The sequence below is a fragment of the Papio anubis genome, chromosome 11 (assembly GCF_008728515.1).
Source record: "Papio anubis isolate 15944 chromosome 11, Panubis1.0, whole genome shotgun sequence".
Lineage (NCBI taxonomy): Eukaryota > Metazoa > Chordata > Mammalia > Primates > Cercopithecidae > Papio > Papio anubis.
In genome coordinates, this window is record NC_044986.1 from 65,561,681 (window position 1) to 65,581,488 (window position 19,808).

The 19,808-nt window shown below is 43.6% G+C and overlaps 1 protein-coding gene across 3 annotated transcripts in view; it reads left to right on the top strand.

Moving 5' to 3' along the window:
* The first annotated feature begins 13,304 nt into the window (after window positions 1–13,304).
* Window positions 13,305–19,808, top strand: part of VPS26A (VPS26, retromer complex component A) — a 50,891-nt gene continuing 44,387 nt past the window's right edge. For 2 of the 3 annotated variants that reach the window (XM_017962980.2, XM_021943407.2), the window contains exon 1: window positions 13,305–13,635. In XM_017962980.2, the coding sequence (XP_017818469.1) occupies window positions 13,633–13,635 (3 nt within the window). In that variant the 5' untranslated portion in view covers window positions 13,305–13,632. Of the gene's footprint in view, window positions 13,636–13,766; window positions 13,971–19,808 lie in introns of those variants that run through there. The other variant, XM_009214788.4, reaches the window with a different exon arrangement.

Consider the following 19,808-nt stretch of genomic DNA (forward strand, 5'->3'; position numbering starts at 1 on the left):
GGTTAAGTTGTCTCGGATCTCTTGTTCTAAACCCAGGAAATAGTTATTTTTGGCCAGACGTTTCTCTAGAAGTCTTATCAACAAAACAACTTTAAACGTATTCTACAGTAAACACAAGTTTTGTAACTAGAATTAAATCATACTAACTAGCAGGTGAAGAAAGCAATGATGCCTTAGCAAGAGGGTTATACCTCTCAAAGCACTTCCTCACCTGAAAGATAGTTCCATCTCTGTTCCCCTTAGTTCTGAAAAGCCTCCTTGCATTGCCATCATGGATTCTGTGCTACACTGTCCAGATTCCAGCTTCAGAACTGAATACTTACTCAAATTAATCTCTGCTGGCGAGAGCCACCTTGCCCAAGGTCATGCTGTTTGCAGGGCAGCCTGCATCCAGTGACTGGCTGACGTGGGTATATCAAGGCCTGAACTCGGAAGGGTCATACAGATTCAAAACTCCCCACAGGGTCAGCTCAGGTTGTGCTGGGACTACTTTGTAGCTCAATTTCTTCTTTACTCAGTTTTACTTCCTTCCATTCCACTCATAGGTGTCTATCCTGAGAGTGCTCCCTTAGAAATTTTCTGCTGGTTTCCATCTCAGAATTTGCTTCTTGGAGAACACAACTTGTGACAGGTTGTGCCAGGAGGGATAGGAAATGGATGCTGAGATGGGATTTTGGAGCTAGATTGCCTGCTGCCTGGCTGGCAATAAGGACTCCATCCTTGGCCGTAGATGAGCACAGGCACAAGATAGCAGTGCAATTGTTAAAATTTTCACTGGTGATGAACCGAGATGGTGTACCAGTGGAAGGGAGTGCACCAGGGTATAATGTACTAGGAGTCTGAGAAATGTTGGCAAGTAGTGATAATAAAGACAATGGTATTGGTTGGCTATTGCTGTACTTAATTAGTGCTTTTGAAAAAGACAATGAAAGGCTAAGGATGATTAATTAAAGGCTAAATGTGAAAATCATAGTGCCTCCTTGGCAGCATATTAAGAAACTCTTTTCTGTAATAGAAGGACTCAAAAGGCTGAGGACCAGGCCCAGGACTTATGAGAATAGCAGATGGCTGGGCGCGATGGCTCACGCCTGCAATCCCAACGCTTTGTGGGGGCTGAGGCGGGTGGATTACCTGAGGTCAGGAGTTTGAGATCAGCCTGGCCAACATGGCGAAACACTGTCTCTACTAAAAATACAAAAATTAGCTGGGCGTGGTGGCAGGCATCTATAATGCCAGCTACTCGGGAGGCTGAAGCAGGAGAATTGCTTGAACCTGGGCGGTTCAAACCTGGGAGGTTGCAGTGAGCCAAGATCATGTCACTGCAATCCAGCCTGGGCGACAGAGGGAGACTCCATCTCAAAAAAAAAAATTGCAGAATTCCAAGAATATTAAATTGTCAGCTTAGCCCAGTGTGTTATGCAAGCTCAGAGTCCTTACTGGGGAAAAATGGGACCCTGAGAGATGGAGACATCCGGGCTGATACATTCAGGTTTTAAATCCTCAGATTCCTTTGAACCTCTGAATTTAAGAGTCCCGTGCTTTAAGGACTAATGCTGGCCAGGTGTGGTGGCTTATGCTTGTAATCCCAGCACTTTGGGAGGCTGAGGCGGGCAGATCACTTGAGGTCAGGAGTTCAAGATCAGCCTGGCCAACATAGTGAAACCCTGTCTCTACTAAAAATACAAAAATTAGCTGGTTGTGGTGGCGAGCATCTGTAATCCTACTCGGGAGACTGAGGTATGAGAATCACTTGAACCTGGGAGGTGGAATTTGCAATGAGCCGAGATCACACCACTGCACTCCAGCCTGGGTGACAGAGTGAGACTCTGTCCCCCCCCAAAAAAACAAAAAAACCAACAATCAAAAAACAAAAAAACTAATGCTTTCCTGTTGAAGACAATCAAGAGGTCTCTACCCTTAAAGATAACACGCACCCTCCTTCAAGATCTGTCCCCACCTCCCTTCCTAGACAGCAGATAAATATCAAAGTGAAGTCAGTATAAACCAACAGGGAAGTGTTGGGCTTGCTCAGGAGGAAAGGTAAAATACTCTGAAAGTTCTATAGAATGTAGCTAATGTGGACCTTAAAAGCTGAGAGGGTGTCTATAAGACTTAACTCTAGAAGTTCTTGATCCAGGGATGGCAATAGAACACAAAGTTGGATAAGGGAGTGTTTGGCAATGTGAGTGTACCCTCCTGGGATACAGGTTTTAATGCCTGGGCAAGAACCCTGGGAGAAGGTGTTGAGACTCTGCTAAAATGGCTCTTAGACACTTGGAGAAAGTGACAGCCCACGCTTAAGTGAAGTGGAAATACTAGAATTGTCATGTCCGGCAGTGGAAAAAGGGGTCAATAGGATTAAGGAAATGCACATGATAGAATCAACTGACTATATAAGCCTTGCAAACCCACCAGATGACTGTTTTGCAGGAAGGCCAAAGCAATAAAGAACAGCCTGGTGAGAGTAATCAGCACCTCTGAGCCATCTGCAGTGGCTTTCCTCTGACGGGCAGGGCTGATGTTGTTACATAACTGGGCTTATTAATAGCAGTGGGAATAATGGGTACCAAAATAATAGAGGCCAGGTGGTAGTACTCAACCATCAGAAGCCAAGAGGTGCAGTTGCTTTTTTTTTTTTTGGAAATGGAGTCTTACTCTGTTGCCCAGGCTGGAGTGCAGTGGCACGATCTCAGCTCACTGCAACCTCCGCCTCCCGGGTTCAAGCAATTCTCCTGTCTCAACCTCCTGAGTAGCTGGGACTACAGGCGCACGCTGCCACACCTGGCTAATTTTTTTTGTGTGTGTGTTTTAGTAGAGACAGGGTTTCACCATGTTGCCCAGGCTGGTCTCGAACTCCTGAGCTCCGGCAATTTGCCCGCCTTGGACTCCCAAAGTGCTAGGATTACAGGCGTGAGCACCGCACCCAGCCAAGAAGCCAAGAGGTGCAGTTATCTTAATGAGCAACAAGGTCGGAGATGTATCCAGGGGAGCCTGATGGGCACTGAGATAGGAGATGGCATCTCTAGAGGCAATGTAGTTGCACAGCCAGCAAAAGTATTGCTCAATCTATTGTATTAAGCAGGGTTTGCCAGAGAGACAGAACCACTAGGGCATATATGTAGACATATGAGAGAAGATTTATTAGGGCAATTGGTTCATGTGATGGTGGAGGCCATCTGCAAGCTGGAGAACCAAGGAAACTGGTAGCATAGCTCAGTCCAAGTCCAAAGGCCTTGGACCAGGGATGCAGGGATGTGGCAGATCTTCCCCACTTGGTCTACCAACTCACACGCTAATCTCCTGAGGAAATAACTTCACAAATACACTCAGAAATAATGCTTTACCTGCTATCTAGGTATCCCTTAATCCAGTGAAGTTGACAACTAAAATTAACCACCACATTATTCAACCAGAAAGATCAAGATGGTCAGGAGGCATAGGGCAATTGCCTCAATAAAAAAGCACTATGGTGGCTGGGCACGGTGGCTCATGCCTGTAGTCCCAGCACTTTGGGAGGCCGAGGTGGGCGGATCACAAGATTACGAGTTCAAGACCAGCCTGACCAACATGGTGAAACCCTGTGTCTACTAAAAATACAAAAATTATAGGCTCATGCCTATACTTCTAGCACTTTAGGAGGCTGAGGTGGGAGAATCACTTGAGCCCAGGAGTTCGAGACCAGCCTGGGAAATATAGTGAGACCTCATCTCTCCATTTTTAAAAAGAGGATCAGAGGCCAGGCACAGTGATTCATGCCTGTAATTTTTGTATTTTTAGTAGACACCACACCAGGTGTGGTGGTGCATGCCTGTAATCGCAGCTACTCAGGAGGCTGAGGCAGGAGAATCGCTTGAACCCAGGAGGTGGAGGTGCAGTGAGCCGAGATCACGCCATTGCACTCCAGCCTGGGCAACGGAGTGAGACTCTGTCTCAAAAAAAAACACACACAAAAAACCAAAAAAAAAAAAAACACGATAGCTTTAACCAGTTTTCTTACCTGAGTCAGATTTCAGACCTGGAGCCCACTGGCTAAGACAGAAACTAGTTCCTCTGGAAAATGAACCCCGTGAGACTGTAGCAAGTGTATGTAGTGATGATTCCCCTAATGCTGAGTCAAAGGGATCTATGGGCATTTTCTCAGGTACCATATATTGGGGAAAAGTGGGATATTCAAACATTTCAGGAACAGTCAGTCACAGGATCTGAGTTGATTTTGAAACACAGACCCAAAGCATCACCCAAGACATCACCAGGCCTCCTTTTTAGTGGGGGCACAAGGTGGAATCGTCACCCAGGTCTGGCTCACAGTGGCCATTTCCCCAGTATCTGAATGTATCATTAGAATGGACTTACTTGGTATTTAGTACAACCTCCACACTGGTTTCTCGATCTGTGTGATAGAAGCTATTGCGATGGAAAAGGCCAAGTGGAAACTTCTGAAGCCACCCCTCCCACCATCTACCAATAAATCAAAAACCGTATTTCATCCTAAGGGGCATGTCAGTGATTAGTAGCACCTTTAAAAACAAAAAATGCGGCCAGGCATGGTGGCTCACACCTGTAATCCCAGCACTTTGGGAGGCCGAGGCAGGTGGATTACGAGGTCAGGAGTTCAACACCAGCCTGGTCAGGATGGTGAAACCCTGTCTCTACTAAAAATACAAAAATTAGCCGGGCGCTGTGGCAGGTTCCTGTAATCCTAGCCAGGATGCTGAGGCAGGAGAATCGCTTGAACCCGAGGGATGGAGGTTGCAGTGACCCGAGATCGAGCCACTGCACTCCAGCCTGGGCGACAGAGTGAGACTCTGTCACAAAAAAACAAAAACAAAACAAAACCAAAAACAAAGAACGCAGAAATGCTGGTCCCCAATGCACCTCCATTTAATTCACCAGTCTGGGCCTCACAAAAAGCAAATGGAGAGTGCCAGTGGACTATCACAAATTCAACTGAGTACAGAGAGCCCCCAACTTACAATGATTTGATTTCATGATTCTTTGACTTTATGATAGTGTGAAAGTGATACACATTCAGTAGAAACTAAATTTCAATTTTTGAATTTTGACATTTTCCAGGTTGGTGATACGTAGTGTGATGCTTTCTGGTGGTGCTGGGCAGCAGTAGCGAATATGGTTTTTTGCTTTCAGCATTAAATACATTACATGAGACATTAAAATAGGACATTCATAATAAATAGAGACATTTATTATAAAATAGGCTTTGTATTAGATTATTTTCAACAAGTGTAAGTTAATGTAAGAGTTCTGAGCATACTTAAAGTAGGCTAGGCTAACCTATGATATTTGATACGTTAGGTGTATTTAATGTGTTTTTCACTTAAGATATTTTCAGCCGGGTGTGGTGGCTCATGCCTGTAATCCCAGCACTTTGGGAGGCCAAGGCGGGTGAATCACCTGAGGTCAGGAGTTCGAGACCAGCCTGGACAACATGAAACCTTGTCTCTAATAAAAATAGGAAAACTAGCTGGGCGTGGTGGTGCACACCCGTAATCCCAGCTACTCTGGAGGCTGAGACAGGAGAATCACTTGAACCCAGGAGGCGGAGGTTGCAGTGAGCCGAGATTGTGCCACTGCACTCCAGCCTCGGTGACAGAGACTCAGTCTCAAAAATAAATAAATAAATAAATATGTTCAATTTATGATGGGTTTATTGGGATGTAACCCCACTGTAAGTTGAGGTGCATCTGTAGTAGCTCTATTACAGCAGCGTCTCCAGGTGGAACACTTTTGCTAGAGCAGAGTTACATAGCTTTAGATACCTAATAGTCATTTATTTGACAAACGCTTTCTTTTATATCACTACTAAAAAAAGAGGATAAGGCTGGGCACAGTGGCTCATGCCTATACTTCTAGCACTTTAGGAGGCTGAGGTGGGAGAATCACTTGAGCCCAGGAGTTCGAGACTAGCCTGGGAAATATAGTGAGACCTCATCTCTCCATTTTTAAAAAGAGGATCAGAGGCCAGGCACAGTGATTCATGCCTGTAATCCTAGCATTGGGAGGCCGAGGTGGATGGATGGCTTGAGCTCAAGAGTTCAAGACCAACCTAGGTAACATGGTGAAACTCTGTCTCCACAAAAAATACAAAAATTAGCCAGTTGTAGTGGCATGCGCCTGTAGTCCCAGCTACTCAGGCAGCTGAGGTGGGAGGCTGGCTTGAGCCTGGGAGGTAGAGGTTGCAGGGACCTGAGACTGCGCCACTGCACTCCAGCCTGGGCAACAGAGCCAGACCCTGTCAAAAGAAAAAAAAAAAAAAGAGGATCAGAAAGAGTTTACATTCTCTTGGAACAGACAACAGTATACATTTACAGCCTATTCCCAGGATTATTTTAACTCTCCCTCTCTGTCATAGTACCATCTAAAGAGACCTGAACTGGCTGAACTTCTCACAGAAAATCACAGTGGTCACTGACCAGACCCCCATGTCATTGCCACTGATGTACCAACATTTATTCCTGGACTCACATCTATGGCTGTATGAGGGCTTCCTAATGACCAACTGCCAGGGTAGGAATAAACTCCAGCTTGGTTCACACATGGATTGGTCTGGTATACGGGAGCAAGCCAAAAGTGGATGTCAGCTACACTATAGTGCCACTCAGGAGTGGACTGAAAAGCAGCTTTGAGGGGAAGTCCTCCCAGTGGGCAGGAGCGTTGGGTGGTGCTCCTGGCCATGCACTCTGTGTGGAGAGAGAAGTAGCCTGAGGTTGGAAGATACTCATTTCTTTGGATCAGAAATTTGAGAGAGGATTACTTTGGTGGTTCTGTCAAGGAGATTTTCATGAAATTGCAGTCAATTTGTCAGGTGAGGCCGCAGTCATCTGAAGAGTTAACAAGAGCAAGAGGATCAGCTTCCAAGATGGCTCACTCACATGGCTGGCAAGTTAGTTCTGGCTATTTCCAGGCAACCTCAATTTCTCACTATGTGGACCTCTCCATTGGACTTCTCTCAAAGTGAGTGACCCAAGAGAGAGCAAGTCAGAAGCAGCCATGAAAGTCACACACATCATGGCCGGGCGCGGTGGCTTAAGCCTGTAATCCCAGCACTTTGGGAGGCCGAGACGGGCGGATCACGAGGTCAGGAGATCGAGACCATCCTGGCTAACATGGTGAAACCCCGTCTCTACTAAAAAATACAAAAAACTAGCCGGGCGCGGTGGCGGGCGCTTGTAGTCCCAGCTACTCGGGAAGGCTGAGGCAGGAGAATGGCGTAAACCCGGGAGGCGGAGCTTGCAGTGAGCTGAGATCCGGCCACTGCACTCCAGCCTGGGCTACAGAGCGAGACTCCGTCTCAAAAAAAAAAAAAAAAAAAAAAAAAAAAAAAAAAAAAACTTTCCAGTAAAAAAAAAAAAAAAAAAGAAAGTCACACACATCACTTCCATCTTATTCTGTTGGTCACACAGACCAGCGTTGACAGCATTTGAGAAGGGACTACAAAGGAGTGTAAATACTGGAAGGCAAGGATCATTGGGGAATATCTTAGAAGTTGGCTACTATAATACAGTCATTTAAAAAAAACCATATTGGAGAAATTATTTAGAAAGGAGAACAAAGAGACAACTAGATGGAAAATAGAAAAGAAGAGATAAGAAAATGACATAATCAGTTCAGGAAGTCCAGTATGTGACTAATAGAAGACCCAGGATGAAAGAGGAGAGGAAAAGATGGGAAGAAATTATCAGAGAAATTTAGCAAGGTTTCAAGATATCAAGTTATTGTAGAAAAGTCACACACAAACACTTGCACAAGCAATGAACAATTAGAAAATAATTTTTTTAAATAAAATTTTAAATTTGGTATAGAGATGGGGTCTTGCCATGTTGCCCAGGCTGGTCTTGAACTCCTGGGGTCAGGCAATCCTCCTGCCTTGGCCTCCCAAAGTGCTGGGATTACAGGTGTGAGCCACCACACCTGGCCAGAAAATAAAAAAAAGTTTAATACCATTTACAATAGTGTCCAAAAATAGATGCTTAGAAAAAAATTTATCAAAAGATGTAAAAGGTACTGAAAACTGCAAAACATTGCCGAAAGAAATTAAAGCTATTTTCTCTACCTATTTAGAAAAATAGAGAAATACACCATATTCATGGATTGCAAGGCCCAATATTGTTAAGATGCCAATTTTCCCCAAATTGAGGTGTAGGTTCAACTCATTTCCAATCAGCAGATTTTGTTTTTGGAGAATCGGATTAACAACTTATAAATGTATGTTGGAATACAAGAATTTAGAATAGCCAATGCATTCTTGAAAAATAACAAGTTGGAATAATTACAGCACTTTACTTCAAGATTTACTATAAAGCTATTGTATTGAAGACAGTGTAGTATTGCATAAAGATAGACAAACAGATCAGTGGAAAAGACTAGAAATTTCACAAATACGCTCACAATTATACAGTCAATAGATTTTTGACAAAAACACCAAAGATATATATATATATATATATATATATATATTTTTTTTTTGAGACAGAGTCTTACTCTGTTGCCCAAGCTGGAGTACAATGGCCCGATCTTGGCTCGCTGTAACCTCTGCCTCCTGGGCTCAAATGATTCTTCTGCCTCAGACTCCCAAGTAGCTGGGATTACAGGCATGCGCCACCACGCCCAGCTAATTTTTGTTTTTAGTAGAGACAGGGTTGCACCATACTGGCCAGGCTGGTCTCAAACTCCTCACCTCAGGTAACCCACCTGCCTCAGCTTCCCAAAGTGCTGGGATTACAGACGTGAGCCACTGCGCCAACATCAAAGATAATTTAAGATGGAAAGGAAAGTGTTTGCAACAAATGGTGCTGGAACCATGTAGACACAAATAAGCTCTCAAATCTTACCTCATACTATTTGCAAATTTTAGTTTGAGATGGATCTCATTTTACACCTAAATGTAAAAGTCCAAATTCTCAAGTCATCAACAGACGTTGTTAGGAAAGTAAATAAGCACACAGGGTGGGAGAAATATTTTCAATTACTATATTTGATACAGGACTTATATTCAAAATATTTAATAAACTATAACTCAATAATGAGAAAATAAACATCTTAACTAAAAATTGGCAGTCTTGACAGGCACTTCCCAAAGGGAGGTATATGTGAATGATCCATATGCACATGAAAAAGTGTTCAGAATCATTAATCATCAGGGAAAAGCAAATTAAAACCACAGTGAGAAAACCACACACTCATAAGAATGACTAATGTTAAAAACACTGACAACACTAAATGTTAGCAAGGATGTAGAAACATTAATATTTCACACACTCGTGATGGGAGGATAAAATGGCACAACCAGTTTAAAAGTGATGTGGCATTTTTTTGTAAAATTAAATATACACCTAGCTAACCCAGCAATTCTACTTTGGTTAGGTTCACAAAAAAAGGTGTGTACATAGCAGCACTTTATTCACAATAGAAAAAAAGGGAAAAATAGATGTCCACTGACAGGAAAAAAAGTATTTTGTGGGCTCTTCACACAATGGAATACTACAATAAGCAATGAAATGGAACAAACTGCTGATGCATACAACAACATAAACAAGTATCAAAATCATTTTGCTTAGGGAATGAAACAAGACACAAAAGAACAGTTGTGGTATAATTCCGTTATTATTTCGCTACAGAACACCAGCTAACCAATATCAAAAAAATCAGAACAGTGGTTGCATCTAGGAGATGGGATTGATTGAGAGAGGATGTGAGAAAGTTTTCTGGGGTTGATGGCAGTCATCTATATCTTGATGAAGGTGTGGGTTAAACAAACATATGCTTTTTTTTTTTTTTTTTTTAAGAGTCAGGGCCTAACTCTGCAGCCCAAACTGGAGTGCAGTGGCACCATTGTGGCTCACTATAGCCTGGAACTCCTGGACTCAAGCAATTCTCCTGCTTCAGCCTCGTGAGCGGCTGTGACTACAGGCATGACCCACCACCTGGCTAATTCTTAAATTTTTTATAGAGACAAGGGTCTTGCTCCATTATCCAGGCTGGAGTGCAATGACGCGACCATTGCAGCCTCGAACTCCTGGCCTCATGCAATCCTCCTGCATTGGCTTCCCAAAGTGCTGAGATTATAGACATGAGCCACTGTGCCCTGCGACACCATGCACAATCTAAATGTATGCATTTGTCAAAACTGATCAACCTGCACACTTAAGACTAACATATGTCACTGTATGTACATTATATCCATTATATCTCAATTTAAAAAGAAAAGAGGAATAGTGAGATAAAACATTAAGTGTTGGTACATTTAAGAAAAAAACCTGTGTATTGTGAAAAAAAGTATGGCTTTTATAATTGTAATTTTTTTAAAAAAAGAATATTTACCATGATTACAGTTGCATTTGCTGAAGTTTTTAAGCAAAATCTATTCTATCTGCTCTGGGACATTAAAGGAAAAAAGTTTTTCTATACTTCACTGGCACGCTTTAAATTGTATTTTCTTTTTAAATTAAATTAATTTGTTATTTATTTTTTGAGACATGGTCTTGTTCTGTTGCTCAGGCTGGAGTGCATGGTGCAGTCTCGGCTCACTGCAAACTCTGCCTCCCTGGCTCAAGTTATCCTCCTACCTCAGCCTCCAGAGTAGCTTGTACAATAGGCACATGCCACCACACCCAGCTAATTTTTGTGCTTTTGTAAGAGACGAGGTCTCACCATGTTGCCCAGGCTGGTCTCAAACTCCTGGGCTCAAGTGATCCACCCACCTCGGCCTCTCAATGTGTTGGGATTACAGGTGTGAGCCACTGCGCCCAGCCTAAATTGTATTTTCTTTCTTTATCCCTTTTGTGTATTTGTATTTTATTCTCTTCCCTTAACTTTGCCAGTGAACTCTGCAAACAGTTGCTCCCTGACACTCTCACAGTTATTAATGTGAATTTTTAGTCTTTGTGAATTTGAATAAATGACTGTTTTTCTCTTAACTGGTTTCTTATAGATAAAAGCTCAGATTATCTTACCATCTAATACTTTCTGACTTAAACTCGGTACTTTTGTTGATGAAAGTCAATCTCTATAAGTTAGTCACATTTTCTTCACACCCTCCCACCTTTTTTTTTTTTTTTTTTTTTTTGGCAGAGGGCAAATATAGAGATGCCACAGTTCTCAGCTGGTGAAACACTGTACTGCTCACAATCTAACTCTAACATTCTGGCTTGCTGAATAGATTGATAGGTAGGCAGACAGATAAATAACCAGTTCAACAAATCTGTTACTCCTTGTATTTATTATGATAGCACAATTATTTATTGGGTTTTGATCAGTAGAATAAATAATTAGTACAAATTGGTCTCTAGCGTGACTTTCTTTGCCACATCTTATTTATACTTGGCTTCACTAGCATTTATTTGCCTGTGTGACATTTTCATCTATTCTTTTGCTATGTTGATATTTAAGTCCCAGAAAAGAGTAGGTAGGAACCAGAGTAGCTCTCAAGGTGACAGGCAAATCTTCTAAGTGAAAAAAAAACAATTTTTCACTTTTATTAATTAAAAATTTGCATTGTTTTTGCTGTTTTATTTTCACAATTCAAATAGACAGCAGTATCAGTATTACTATAGTTATTTTTTATTTTATTTTTATTTTTATTTTTTTTTGAGACGGAGTCTTGCTCTGTCCCCCTTGCTGGAGTGCAGTGGCGCGATCTCGGCTCACTGCAAGCTCCGCCTCCCGGGTTCCTGCCATTCTCCTGCCTCAGCCTCCCAAGTAGCTGGGACTACAGGCACCTGCCACCGCGCCCGGCTAATTTTTTGTATTTTTAGTAGAGACGGGGTGTCACCATGGTCTCGATCTCCTGACCTTGTGATCCGCCCGCCTCGGCCTCCCAAAGTGCTGGGATTACAGGCGTGAGCCACCGCGCCCGGCCTAGTTATTTATTTTTTGAGACGGATAGCGGGATCTCGGCTCACTGCAAACTCCGCTTCCCAGGTTTAAGTGATCCTCCTGCCTCAGCCTACCGAGTAGCTGGGATTACAGACGTGCACCACCATGCCCAGCTGATTTTTGTATTTTTAGTAGAGACGGGGTTTCGCCATGTTGGCCAGGCTGGTCTCAAGCTCCTGACTTCAAGTGATCCGCCCGCCTCGGCCTCCCAAAGTGCTGGAATTACAGGCCTTGAGCCACCACGCCTGGCCCAAATATGTGCATTTAAAGCTACGAATTTTCCTTTTACACAGTGTCAGGGGCATTCCACAAATTTGATATGTTGTATTATTTTTATTTCAAATTATTTTTATTTTTATTATTTTTTATTTTTGAGACAGAGTCTTGCTCTGTCGCTCAGGCTGGAGTGCAGTGACTCTATCGCGGGTCACTGCAACCTCCGCTTCCCGGGTTCAAGAGATACTCGTGCCTGACCTCAGGTGATCCGCCTGCCTTGGCCTCCCAAAGTGTTGGGATGACAAGTGTGAGCCTCCGTGCTCGGCCTCAACTTATTTTTAAATTTCCATTGATCTCTTCTTTGACCTAGAGATTTGGAATTATGTTGCTTGATTTCCAATATTTCCGGAAATTTCTGGCTTTTTTAGGTTGATTTCTAGTTTTAGTTCTATTGCGGTTACAGATGATACTCTGATTTCAATTCTCTCAAATTTGAGATTCACACTGAGGATTAAGTATAAAAAAATTTTTTTTGAGACCTGTTTTATGGCCTTGCCTCACAAGCTTGATTTTGTTAAGGTGGGGTAATTATAGTGCGTTCAGTGATGGATTTTTCTTCTGCTTTGGTTATGCATAGAGTGCACTGTGGCCCTTCAAATCCCACACGGTACTTTCCTCATCTGGAGGTCCTACAGGTTTACACTAGGGAGGAGGATCACAGTTCAGGCCAGCGTAGTCTTCAGTTGCACCGTGGGACTTTTGGGGGAACAGCTTTGCCCTCTCAGAACGGCTGGGAGGAACGGTGGGTTTGTGAGCCCTCCAGGCTCAGGGTGGGTCGCTCAGGGGCCATCTGGGGACTTTGGGAAGCAATGAAAGTTGTATCCTAGGATTTTTTCTATTGGTCTTCTCTTCAGAGGCGAGAAAGCCAAGTTAAGAAAACCCAGACTCAGATGGAGGCGGAGCGGGGCTGTGTTCCGGCAAGGGGGCAGAACGCCTCGCCCTGGACGAAGAGAGCACATCTCTTACCAGGCCTAAGGAAGCAGGGGCTCCCATCTGCCTTGACAACCCAGGGACCCAGCCAAGGAGAGCGCCTCCAGAAGAACCCTTCCTCTCCTCCTTCCTTCCAGCCGCTCAAACTTTCACAGGAACTGGGTGTGGCAAAGAGGCAAGACACGGAACAGCTAGTCCGCTGACCAAAGACAGGGCAAGGAGGAGCCCGCGAACCTGCGTCTGCCCGGGCCCCGCCCACTCGACGTCATTTTCCCGACCCTCCCCGCCCCCCGAAAGGTGGAGCCTAAGGCCCCGCCTCCAAGCGGCCTCTCCCCGCAGTCGGGCGGCCAGCAGGGCGGGGCGTGAGGCCGGGAGAGGGACGGGTGCGGGTGGAGGGGGAGAGGAAGGGAGTGGTCACGTGTGGCGGGCGGCCCGAGGTCACGTGACGGGGCGCCGGAGCGGAGGGAGCCGGGGCTGGGAGTTCTCCTGAGGGAAGAGGAGAGGAGTGGAGTGGACGCGGCGGCGGCGCTGACAATGGTGAGTGCGCGGCGGCCCGCGCGCTCGCCTCCCGCCCTCGCCCCGGAGCGCGCGGCGGGCTGGCCAACCGCGGGTCGGGCGTCGCCGGAGGAGGGGACGGGCGAGCAGGGCGGGGAGCGGGGTTAGGCCTGTCGGGCCACCCCTGGGTCTGGGAAAAGCGGGCGGCGCCACCTCTTCCCGGTCTCGGCAAGGCCCGAGCACCTACGGGCGGCGGCGGCGTGCTTTCCTGGCCATGTCGGAGCCTCTGCCCGTGTTCTTCGACCGCCTGTGGGTGGCTCTGCCTGGGGACTCGGACCCCGCCTCTGCGGGGGCTCGTCGCCGCCTCGCCTTCTTAGGTAGCCAGTGCCTGTTCTCCTCCCGGGCAGCCTCTCTTCCATCCAGATGGGGTGACCCGGGAGCCCCCCAGCTCCGGACTCTGCGGGGGACTTGGGCACTCAGTGTGTCACGAACTTGATAAACTGATATTTTAAAACCTGACTATGGTGACATTCTTTGATTTCATGACCCCAGTTGAGGCTTTCTGTTGACACTTGGAAAATAGAGAAAAATAAAAGGACGTTGGAATGGGGGACGTCTTTAACTCCAGAGACGCCCGTCTGGTGCCCGCCGTTTTAAGCATTGGCTCTCATTTCCGTCCCCAAGCTGTTTCTCTGAACTTAACGCTCTGGGTTGTTGAAACGGCCTGGGAAGCAGAGGAGGGAGAGGAATCAGTGCTCTCACCACAGTCCGTGGAAGCACTATCCTGGGCATAATGATATTTAGTTGGGTGTCGGCAGTCTCCTCTAGGTTAGATCTCATTTTACCCATTTTCTGGTAGTAGTCAATTCGCTTCATTTAGCGCCTACTGTATGCTGTCCTAATACTACCTGCTTTCCCCAAAGCTCACTGATTCAATAGACTGCTTGAGACTTTTGGCTAAAAGGCCAAGCCAGGAATGTATTTTAAAAGCTACTTTGAATAAGTAACTTTTAAAATCAGTAATGGTGTTGCTTTCATTAAAAAAAAAAATCCAGACATTCATGTTCATTCTTAGAGCTTTTTTTCTTTCATTCAACAAATAGCTCAGGTGTGCCCAGGGGACTCGAGTAAAGTGGAAACAGCGCCTGCTCTCGTAACTTACAATGTAGGGAGAGATAAACATTTATTTGTGTAAATTATTTGTTTAACGTGGAAATTAGAATTGTGACAGTTGCTAAGAAGGAAGTATTGGGGGACCTTGCCTAGTCAGGGAGTTAGGGCAGGCCTCTTTAAATGAATATCATTTGAAAAGAAAACTTAAAAAGTCCTCCTTTTTTTGCTTACATTTGTAATTATTACTTTTAATACGCTTTTTTGAATTATGTTCATGAGCAGTTTATTTTTATTTTCAAGTTACTCCTCAAACTAAATTGTAAAACTTTAAAACATTGAAATGGGCACAGATGAATATATGTATGAAAATTTGCTGTTTCATTGCTTGTGTATGGGCTAAGTAAATGAATTGAGAGTCAGCCTTCCACTTCAGAAATGCAATGAGTTGCATTTCTTTACATCCAGTGGACTTGATGAAATTCCTTCAGTGAGGACTAAAAAGTTGCCTTTTTATGTATCTACGTGTATTTTTGCTAATTGGTAATGCTCAATATTGGGTTTACAAATTATATGAAAAATCTTAAATTAACCTACAGTCAGTGATAGGAGGTTTAGACCAAGATTAGAAAACTGTAAAAACAATTGCTAGCATGTTTTTATAGTCACATATATTGCAGTCCAGTTATTTAAAAGCTCCTTAAGAGTTTTAACTTGCATATTCATAGTTAATCCTGAAAATTGCAATATTCCAAACGCGCCCTTGAAGATATCTTTGCCAAAAAAAGTGAGTAGTATTTCTGCACTTATCTCACCGGGTGCGGTGGCTCACGCCTGTAATCCCAGCACTTTGGGAGGCCGAGGTGGGCGGATCACTTGAAGTCGGGAGTTTTGAGACCAGCCTAACCAACATGGCAAAACCCTATCTTGGCTACAAATACAAAAAAAAAAAAAATTGGCTAGGTGTGGTGGCGCATACCTGTAGTCTCGACTAAAAGTAAAAAAAGTAGGCGTGGTGGTGCGCGCCTGTAATCCCAGCTACTCAGGAGGCTGAGGCAGGAGAATCACTTGAACCCGGGAGGCGGAGGTTGCAGTGATCCGAGATCGCGCCACTGTACTCTCACTGTGCCTAGCGACAGAGTGAGACTCCGTCTCAAAAAAAAAAAAATCTCAAAATTGAATTGCCATCTACATCATATCCTAACCCTCAACAAATTTCATTCTCTTTCTTTCTAGTCTTTACCAGTTTGACAGTTCTGTATTTTACTTCCTCTTTAACATATCAAAAGTATTAGAATTTGATTTACAATAATTAGAAAAATAATTTAATTTCATTACCCTTTATTTCAAATGACAGAAGTTGTCTTGGAAAAAACTTTGAAAGCAAGACTTTGGGTAGAGATCTTTCAACTCTTTCTAAAAGACAAGCTTTTTTCCTCAGTTATTTTTTCTTTTTGTTCTCTACCTGTAAAATGTAAGATATCCACAATTTTCTGGAGGTGTTTTTTAGTAAGACTAGTTCTTTTATTATTATTATTATTTTTGAGATGGAGTCTCCCTCTGTTGCCCAGGCTGGAGTGCAGTGGCGTGATCTTGGCTCACTGCAACTTCCACCTCCCGAGTAGCTGGAACTACAGGAATGGGCCACCACACCCGGCCAATTTTTTTTTTTTTTGTATTTTTAGTGGAGATGGGTTTTGCCATGTTGGCAAGGCTGGTCTCAAACTCCTGACCTCAAGTGATCTGCCCGCCTTGGCCTCCCAAAGTGTTGGGATTACAGGCGTGAGCCACTGTGCTCGGCCAACTAGTTCATTTTTGATGTGCTGAATGTTAACCCAATGCTGTATTCTCATGGAATAACTTGTTAAAGTGCAGTAATTTATTATTCAACCTATTACTTTTTTGCATATGCTATACCAGGCTTTTTTAAAATGCCTTTTGATTGCTTCCAATTTTAGTGTTTTGATTGTATTGAAAAATATCTTTTTTTTTTTTTTTTTTTTTTGAGACAAGCTCTTGCTCTGCTGCCCAGTCAGGAGTGGCTTACTGCAGCCTCCATCTCCTGGGTTCAGCCTCCCAAGTAGCTGGGACTGCAGGCACACACCACTAGGCTGGGCTAATTTAAAAAATTTTTGTAGATATGGGGGGTCTAGCTATATTGACCAGGCTGGTCTCGAACTTCTGGGCTTGAGTGATCCTCCTGCTTCAGTCTCCCAAAGTGCTAGGATTACAGGTGTGAGCCACTGTGTCCGGCTACTTTTTTTTAAATTGTGAAATATTTCTTGCATCCAGAAAATAATAGAGGGTAACACACAGTTTTTCACATATTTTTAATGGTTAGGAATTTAAAAATTTAAAGAATGGTGTCAAAACATTGTTTATCATTACATTGTTAATCGTGAAATTTTATAAAATGAACTTGGTTTATACTATTTTAATTAGTGGCAATTTTAGTTCTATTAACATTTTTTTTAACTTTAGTGATTTTATTTTATTTTTTCCAGACGGAGTCTTGCTCTGTCGCCCAGGCTGGAGTGCAGTGGCACGATCTTGGCTCACTGCAACTTCTGCCTCCTGGGTTCAAGCGATTCTCCTGCCTCTGCCTCCCAAGTAGCTGGAACTACAAGTGCATGCCAACATGTTCAGCAAATTTTTTCTATTTTTATTAGAGATGGGGTTTCACCATGTTAGTCAGGATGGTCTCGATCTCCTGACCTCGTGATCTGCCTGCCTCGGCCTCCCAAAGTGCTGGGATTATGGGCATGAGTCACCATGCCTGGCGATTTGATCTTTTAATGTCAGCTTTCAAATCCCAAGTGGAACTCTATGCATGTTAAGTATATGCATGTGGAAAAAAGTTACAATATTTCCTTTTCTCTGTAAAACAATTTTTATAGTTTTCAAATTGTATTTTTCTTTTAAGTAGCTCTGGGAAGTGTCAGAAGGAATGAGAAAATTAATTTTAAGGCCAAGCAAGGTGGCTCATGCCTGTAATCCCAGCACTTTGGGAGGCTGAGGTGGGCGGATCACTTGAGCCCAGGAGTTTGTGCCTGGCCTGGGCCATGTGGCAGAAACCCTGTCTCTACAAAAAATATGAAAACGAGCCAGGTTTGGTGGTGAGCACCTGTAGTCCCAGCTACTTGGAAGGCTGAGGTGGGAGGCTTGCTTGAGCCCGGGAGGCGGAGGTTGCAGTCACCTGAGATCATACCACTGCATTCCAGTCTGGGTAACAGAGTGAGACTGTCTCTCAAAAAAAAAAAAAAAAAAATTAATTTTAATTTCTCCGTCGCTGTTTTATAACTCAAATGAGTTAATGTGGATGTCATATGGAAGGAGAGCTCATTCTTACTGCTCTCTCTGCCAATTAGCATTATCCTTCAATATAACCAATTTTGTTTTCCATCTAAAATAGACTGCTACTTGAAGATGTTGTCTTCTACCCTTTCGTGATTGCTCCTCCCACACAACCCCTCTACCCTGCTAGCTTAGCACATATTTGATTACTACTTGATTTTGAGCTGCTATACATTCTCATTTCTGTAGCCCTTAGGAGAAAATGTACTACAGTATTTCAAAATTAACCATTTTGAGGAAGTGTTTGGAGTATGGAAGCTACCTTGGAATGGACAGTGTGTGTGACCTATCACTGATGCTTTCCATTCTCTTTTTTTCTAAATTAGTTCAGAATAGTTTTCTGATTAAAATTAGTTTTCTGGTTAAAGTTTGAGTTTGTTATTTGTAATTTTGCCAGAAAAGATTAAAACATCTTGCCAAAAAGAAAGTGTTTTTTTTTTGAAACGGAGTCTCACTGTCGCCAGGGCTGGAGTGCAGTGGCGTGATCTCAGCTCACTGCAACCTCCGCCTCCTGGGTGCAAGCGATTCTCCTGCCTCAGGAGTGCACCGCTACGCCCAGTTAATTTTTTGTATTTTTAGTAGAGACGGGCCATGTTGGCCAGGCTGCTCTCGAACTCCTGACCTCGTGATTTGCCCGCCTTGGCCTCCCAAAGTGCTGGGATTACAGGCGCGAGCCACTGTGCCCGGCCTAAAAAGAAAATTTGCTGCATATGTCAAAAGTACTAATCTGGTAATTCTTTTAGTTGGTTTCTTAAAATTATCCCTTTTGTTAATATAGGATTTAGGAAAACATCATCTCATTTGAGTATAGTATCACCTTGTGCCCTACATAGCCACGAAGTAAGCTAACTTAAAGCAAAGTAATGACTCTCCTAAGTGGGGACAGAACTGAGGTTTAATATAAATTCCATCGACATAGTTTGCTACTGTACCAATGCTAATTTTCTCAGAAAGGCTAATGTTATCAACTGTTCCAGATTTCAGTTAATTTCTCTTGTATATTTATTTTCTGTTATTAGAATGGTATGTGTTTGTTCAAAATTAACATTCAACAGGTATTTTAATGCCTTCTGCTAAATGCCATATGCTGCCTTACATGAGCCTCATGGAGTTTACAGTTCAGTAGGAGAGTCAGGTACTAAATAAATAAGCCTTGTGAAACCGAAATTTGGAGAATCCAGTTTTGATTAGGAAGTCAAGGAAGGTCTCATGGATAGGGAGTCAAACTGAAACTCAAAGGGTGAATTAGTTTAAGAATACTTTGCTTGGCTCTAAGACAAGAAGAACACTAGCAAATTGGAACTGTTGAAGAAAGAACTCTGAATGTTGGAGGCTGAGTGGCTGGAGAGAAGAATAGTGTCAGATATATGTAGACCACATTAGAGAATACATTGTGTGTGTGTTTGTGTTTAAAATAACAATACGATCTCGGCTCACCGCAACCTCCACTTCTCGAGTTCAGGCGATTCTCCTGCCTCAGCCTCCCCAGTAGCTGGGATTACAGGCATGCGCCACCACACCCGGCTAATTTTGTATTTTTAGTAGAGATGGGGTTTCTCCATGTTGGTCAGGCTGGTCTTGAACTCCTACCTCAGGTGATCCACCTGCCTTGGCCTCCCAAAGTGCTGGGATTACAGGCGTGAGCCACCACCCCCGGCCAATTACAGGAAAATTTTCTTGCTTAAAAATGAATTATGGGACTTTTTCATTTTTTACATTTTAGGGTTTGACGTTTGAAAAATTGGCATACA